The 7,213-nt window shown below is 36.1% G+C and overlaps 1 protein-coding gene across 1 annotated transcript; it reads right to left on the bottom strand.

Moving 5' to 3' along the window:
• Positions 1-6,455: 6,455 nt before the first annotated feature.
• Positions 6,456-6,992, bottom strand: LOC141659844 (secreted RxLR effector protein 161-like). Its single transcript, XM_074466771.1, has one exon. It carries the CDS (start codon positions 6,990-6,992, stop codon positions 6,456-6,458), a length of 537 nt encoding a protein of 178 aa, XP_074322872.1.
• Positions 6,993-7,213: the final 221 nt, after the last annotated feature.

The raw sequence follows: 7,213 nt of genomic DNA, 5'->3' as shown, positions 1-7,213 counted from the left end.
TTATGATTTTATAATTACAATAATTATTTTTAGGATTTTATAAAATTGAGAAATTAATATTCCATTAATTATTTATCCTTAAATAATTTTCTGAGTATGTTTAATGGTAAAATCCATATTTCATTCTAAAATTCTTCAAAATTTTTGAAACTCATATTTATTTAAGTTTGGAATATTCTGAGAATTTTAAAATTATTTTGGGAATTTTGAGGAGTGGTTTCGCAGGCGCGTCGTTTCGTTATTTATTAAAAAGCGAGTATAAAGCGCACCTCAGAAGTGTTTTTAAAATTTCGAAACTTATATTTTTATTTACTTCGGGATATTTCTAACATTTTAAGGCTGTTTTCGTAATTTTATGGAATTATTTTGTGTGCACCTCGACCCGCTAATGCTGAATTTCGAGTTACACCGGGTCTAAATGGCGCCTCGAAAATCGTTTTAAAACTTCGGAAATTATTTTTTATAAATTTCGAAATATTTAGGAAATTATTGGACTTATTTTGGGGTCTATATCGATTAATAATTATTTGCATTGTGATACGTTAAAATATTAAAACATTCGAAATTGGGCTTGCAGTTTAGGGAATGAGACACGTGTCCAAATAATTGGACACGCGGCGTTGTATTCGGCACAAAAACATCAATTTATTTCTTTGTTTTTTTTCTCTCTACCCTTTTCATCATCAAAAGGGCAGATTCATATATATGGTTATAATCCCCTCCCTTTTTGTAGCCCTCGATTCTCCGCCTCTCGGTGCTGAATCACCGATGGTTGCTTCTTCTTTCTTTTTCCGGTGCTACGCTGCCGTCCCTGGTTATTCCGGTGACCGGTGGTCGTTCCTTCTCTTCCCCTGTGCGCGTTTAATCGCGGGTGTGTGTTATACTTATATATTTGTGTGTATCTTGATGCTGTGCTGCGTTTTTCTTAATTTTCCGTCGCCGCCCCTCCCTGGTTGCGGTGGGGAAGGTGGCGCGTGTGTGTCCTGCTCTGTGTTGGTGCCTGTGTTGCAGATTGATTATTCCTCTGTTATTCGGATTAACATTTCAGATTATTAATTTATTTATTTAACTTCTGTAGGAAATTACTTGAGTATTATTTGTGAAATAAAATATTTCGTGTGGGGTTATAATAGTTAATCGGTAGGATTCGTGTTGGAAACCCGAAATAAATGGGTACCCGCGGATTTTACCGCCGTCCGCGATGAATTTCGACGAGCGGACGGTGGACGGTGATGATATAATTCTGAGTCCTAATATTTTAAATAAACTAATTCTTGAAATTATCTTTGATACGAGAATTTGATTTTTACACTAAAGTCGAGTACGTAATTTAGTTGACGAATTGTGATTGGATTAATTGTTGGGTTGAACGGGTGATTGGGATTGTGGTTGTTGTGAAATGGATTGTTATTTTTGAATTGACGTCGACTGATGTTTCGACGGGTAGTCTGATAAACAAAGAAGACGCTGCCTGATTTCCGGGAAACTGAATGATGTAAATACGGGAACGTACCCGATGAATATCGGGACGTCGAGAAACTATATATATATATATGTGTGTTTGTGTTTTATACAAAACTTGGTTGTACGATGTGATGAAATATTTTACCAAATCGATAACCCTGATTCCGTAAAATAAAAAGTATATGTATTTTCTGAAAACGAACACCGAACCGATTTTCGAGATTGTGAACCCTACTTGTTGCGCATGTTATTATAATTTACATAATTACGAGTCAGGTTTGAATATCGTTGGGTAAAATTGGTATTGAGGATATATCAAGCATACCTAGACGTCTAACGCGGGGTATTTCGACCCTGTAGGTTATGGTCGGGAACCTGAAAGTGGAAGATGGACTAAAGATAACCTAGTGGTCAGTCGACGAGCTCAGTAAAGTTTTAACAGAAAGACCTGAGTGTCGAAGTCGAATCCAATAGGATCTAGTGGTTGGACGTTAAAGCCTGAGCAACAGAGTCGGCTCAGAGTTGATCAGTAATAGTTATAAAGCCTTGTAAGGCAAGTATTTCTGAACTTTTCTTCAAGATATATTACCAATGTTTTCGAACTGTTTCATAACATGTCGCTGTTAATCAAAATAACTCCTGTTTTATATTGCAAGTGCTTTAAACTATAAACCTTGAACCCTGATTTTCTTGATCTTGAGCTATAAGCCTTATTCTTTGTAAACCATCCTTTATTGATCCTCAGATACCAAATCACGCAAATATGATACTACTTCCCAAATGTATAACTACCAAACACCAAACACTGAAACAAAATTGTTTGAAAATACAGAAAGTTTTATACTTCAACCATTCTTTAAAACCTCAAAGAACTATACCTTGAAAAACCATTATTTGTCTAATACCTGATCCTTTTACAGGTTGAAAACCGTTTCTTATACATACCCTGATATACCCTTGAGATATCCATGAGTTCCTTACGTTTTTATGCAAATGTTTAACCATCATTGATTATGATCTTGTTTTATTGAATCATATTGTTATCATATTGAACTGCTTTAGGATTGGATAGTTTTTATATATGTGGACCAGATTCGTGGTCAGACCATACAAATGGTCAAGTTAGGCCAATGTGTGCCTTGGATCCAGTAATTAGAGCAGTGTTGTGTGCTTGCTCGGGGTTAGTGCGTGACTGATCAGCAGCCTAACCTTGTTTTTTTAAAAAACTTAAAATGAATATTTAATTCTAATGATTAGTTAAAAAGAAACTTGATTCCTTTGAATCATCTCATTTGATCATTGTTTGACCTCAGTTATCGTTATTATGACTTACTGGGCTAGTTAGCTCACTCTTGCGAATCTTTTTATGTATCCTATAGTTAAAAAGGAATACGGTTGATAACGAGGTTTCCCAATTCAATGTACGAGCTAGGATTCCAGATTGAGTTGGATCGAGCTAGCAGAAGCTTATGGAGGTAGTGAGATAGTAAGATTGTAAGAATAATTTTATTATCATTTGTAAGTTAAATTAGTTGGGATTTGGTACGTTGTAATAAAAATTAAGGTTGTGGCTTGTTTTCATACTTAAACCTGTTATGATCCATGGTTACATAGAGCAGGGTCATTGTAATTAATATTTCATATACAGGTTGATATATTGTGTTGGTGTTGTGGACCCCAAACTTCTGACCCAGGTTTGGAGGGCGCCACAGGTTGGTATCAGAGCTACAGGTTATAAGTCACTGAAACAAGCCTAGATTGTCGGGAATGGGTAGAGGGTTAGGATTAGGAGTAGGAAATAGAAAGATAAGACGTTGTGAGGTTGAGTGCGATGATATAGTAGGTCTCCGGCACGGTTCATATTACGATTCGGGATTCTCAGCTTGCGACGTGATTTCCAGACAACGGCAATGGCAGATCTTGATTTCCCGGTGTCATTTGATCATTTGGAGCTTTCCGTTCGAGGATCGTCATCTTCTCTTAGATTGAATTTGCACCTTGTTCCTCCACCAGTATTAATGGTACTACCTTCTGTTATGACGGTTGCACTTCTTTAAGCTATTCTACGTTACTTTTCCACCTTTTGATATGAGATTACCTATTCAAGAACCTCCATCTGTTTATTCTTGTTTCACTGGACATTCGGCTGTGAGTGTATCTCTTTAGTTTACCCTACATCCTGTTCTATACCCCCAGTTTAGAACTTGTCCTATGAAGCGATTGTACCTACGAGGATGGATTCGAGAGCTACAGGAAATGGTGAGTGCTTGAGTTATAAATAAAGGTGAGACGAAGTTTAGAGAGGAGATTTAAGTGTTTTAGAGGATAGCTGTTATCGGGTTAAAAGAAGCCCTTAGTGACTAAGCCACCCGTGAGTAATTATGGGATGAACTAGATGAATTTTGAAAGAGTAAGAAAGGAAAGTATAATCCTGGAATTTTTGTGAAATTAAATGATGATGATATGATAAATGTGATATGTAAAGTAGTGATGTGATGTGATACGGGCAAACTTTGTTCTATGAAATAGACTTGTTGACTATTGTATAGACTGTTCTACTTAACTACTGCAACGATAATGTTGGGAATATTACCAGTATGGGAGCCTTGATGTGAAGCTACGAATAAGATAATGTGCGACAATAATTGAAGTTTTGCCGATTAAGGAAGGTAAGTGGACACGATGAAGGAGAAAAGGTAGATTGAAGTGAACGGACCTTTATGTAATTGTTTCTTTAATTTGGTACCTTGTTATAGGTCGGAAGGACAACAACCAACTCATATAGTAAGGACAACCAGGTTTGTGATTTTCCAAACTTTTTAAACAAGTTTTCGAAAAAGATCTTCCTTTACAAATTTCTAAAAGTCTTTTCGAATAAAATGATTTTTAAACATTGGTTGTCAAGTTACTATTTGAGTTTCTTGTTTGTTAGAAAGCCCGGATTACCTGGAAGGATGCTGTTTCAAACTTAGTATTGCTAATTTCAAGAACGAAGTAACCTATGATTATAAAGAAGTTGATTATTCTTAACAGTAAAGTGCAAGTATTGTTTGATAAAAACTTACAACAGAATCAGCGTACGGAGTAACTATACATTCAATTATTAGGATTATCAGAGGTCGAAGAATACATTGATTTAACAGAAGCCGGAGCGTGATCGAAGAAGATTGGAAAGATCTCCAGACCTCTCTAAAAGCAGAATATTATTAACAAAAGGATCGTTATGTCGAATGGTACGTGGTTATTCTAAATTAAAAGAGGAATCTCGAAGTTACCAGGTAGGAACGCCATTATGATCGAATTGTTAAGGTATTATACGTGAAAGTGCGATGTTAAAGACGCAAAATTTAGCAAGTAAGAATTCATTATAATGCTTGGTTGCGAAGACATTTCAGCGGACTTTCTAAAGTTGTTATATGACGCAGTTGGGATATGATCGAACAAGTTCGAAAAGTGAATACAAATGAAATATGGATGGTAACCAATGGTATCGTTCTTGTCTTTAATATTACCGCGTATATTCCTTTTTAATCCCTAAAAATGTATGAACTTCTTTTCTTAATTCTTTACGATGATATCAAAAAGGAGGATATTCCATTCCTTTCAAATTTATTTGCTTTCCTCAAGTTTTGCTTTCTGATTGGGACCAACAGTGTTATGGTGAGACACTTTGTCAGAATGACGAAGAGTCGGGTGGGACGCCACCTAATCATGTGCTGTATGCCATATGGTACGAAAGACTGGCCATCTTAAGTACCAAAGTGGTTGTCTCATTCATATTCAAATCTTTGTTTCTTCTTTCTTTCCAACTCTAAATTTTGTTGAATTGTGAATCCTTCTAGTTGCTTCGTTGTACTATCGTTCTTTGTAAGAGTTTTTCAAACAGAAATCAACGAATTATGGACCAAGCGGGAAAAGTTCTATCTACTTCTCACACATGAAAAGCAAACAAGAGCATATGGCGAGAATAGCAAATCACTAACCCAGTCAGGGTGGCACTAAGAATCAAGGGAATCTACTCCAATTAGGATACGTCTTCGAGAACGAGAATATGCGACTTTCCTGTGAAATATGTTGTTCAGATTACGGACGTGACAACATGGATGATGATGGTAAGTACCTTATGCGTTAAAGTATTAAAAGATGTGAGAGAAACTTAATTGTTTATCTCTCAAGGTTTTGTTAATAAGATGAATTACCCTGTTGAATTGAAAAGATTATGGTTAAAAGGATTAGCAAGTCAAGAACGTGTAGTTGTTAAGTAAGTAAGTACTAATGGTGGAATTGAGGTTTCTGCAATAAGTTGTGAAGAATTGATATCATTTGAGATAAGAGGATTTGACATTATTCTAAGGAACGGATTAACTATGGAAGCATGATGCTCAAATGAACAGTCGTGATGAAAAGATAGTTCTGAGGACGCCAAATGAAAAGGTGATGAGGTTCAGTAGATGAAAGAAGGTAAAGAATTTGTTAACGATGACTTAAGCTAAGAGGTTACGGTGACCAAAAGGTAAGCACTATGGTGATTATGGATAGAAGTCAGGAGTAAACAGAATTTGAAGATTTTATAGTTTCAAGATATATTTCCAGACGAATTACCAAAATTTTCTCCAGATAGGGAAAAGAAGCTCACGATTTACTTAGCGTTTGAGATGAAGCCAGTGACTACGGCCTTACCCAAAATGGCACCAGTTAAAATGAGGAAGTTAGCAAAGTAGATGCAAGAGATGTTTGAAGTGATCACATGCCTCCGGGATATGATACAAGAGATGTTTGAAGTTAGCAAGAGATGTTTGATGTAACCTTCTCTAGTTTGAGTAATACAAGCTTCATTATCCTCAAACAATATAGTTGGACCTTCTTTACTAACCGATAGATCACATGCCTCTCGGATATGATGAACAAGAGATCGTAGCCATACACATTCTCGAATTGCTTCATGAAGGGGCCAATAACTCGACATGGTTTGAAGAAGTTGCAACAAGTGACTATTTGGTAGACCACCAAGATATTGCAATATCACCATACGTGAATATGTAACTTGTTTGTGATCTTCTTTTGTAAGGGTCAGAACGATATCCAGCATCCGCGTAACCAATTAGTTCCGCCTTTGAATATTTAGAATAAAACAAACCCATATCCATTGTTCCTCGAAGATATCTAAAAATCTGTTTTACACCAGTCCAATGTCTACGAGTTGGAGCAGAACTATGCCTTGCCAATAAATTAACAGAAAATGCAATATCCGGATATGTACAATTAGCAAGATACATTAATGCGCCAATGGCACTAAAATACGTTACTTCAGGACCAAGTAGTTCTTCTCCTTTTTCTCTTGGACGAAATGGATCCTTCTTCTTTTCAAGTGATCGAACAATCACGAGTGTACTGACTGGATACGCTTTATTCATGATAAATCGTTTAAGGACCTTATCAATATATGCAGACTGGTGGACAAAGATTCCATTTGATAAATGTTCAACTTGAAAACCAAGACAGAGTTTTGTTTTACCCAAGTCTTTCATTTCAAATTAATTTTTTAAGTATGCAGTCGTCTCATCCAGTTCAACAGGAGTTCCAATAATGTTTAAATCATCAACATAAATCGCAATAATAGTAAATCCTCCTTTTGTCCTTTTAATAAATACACATGGACAAATAACATTATTAACATATCCTTTTTTCACGAGGTACTCACTGAGACGATTATACCACATTCGGCCGGATTGCTTTAACCCATACAAGG

This window comes from Apium graveolens, chromosome 5 (genome assembly GCF_009905375.1).
Source record: "Apium graveolens cultivar Ventura chromosome 5, ASM990537v1, whole genome shotgun sequence".
NCBI classification, from domain to species: Eukaryota; Viridiplantae; Streptophyta; class Magnoliopsida; order Apiales; family Apiaceae; genus Apium; species Apium graveolens.
Note: the sequence above shows the minus strand (reverse complement) of the source record. Positions and strands in the feature narration are given on the sequence as shown.

Excerpts from the sequence above, each read along its gene's own strand:
- LOC141659844 (XM_074466771.1), bottom strand. The coding sequence starts at position 6,992 with ATGAAAGACTTGGGTAAAACAAAACTCTGTCTTGGTTTTCAAGTTGAA.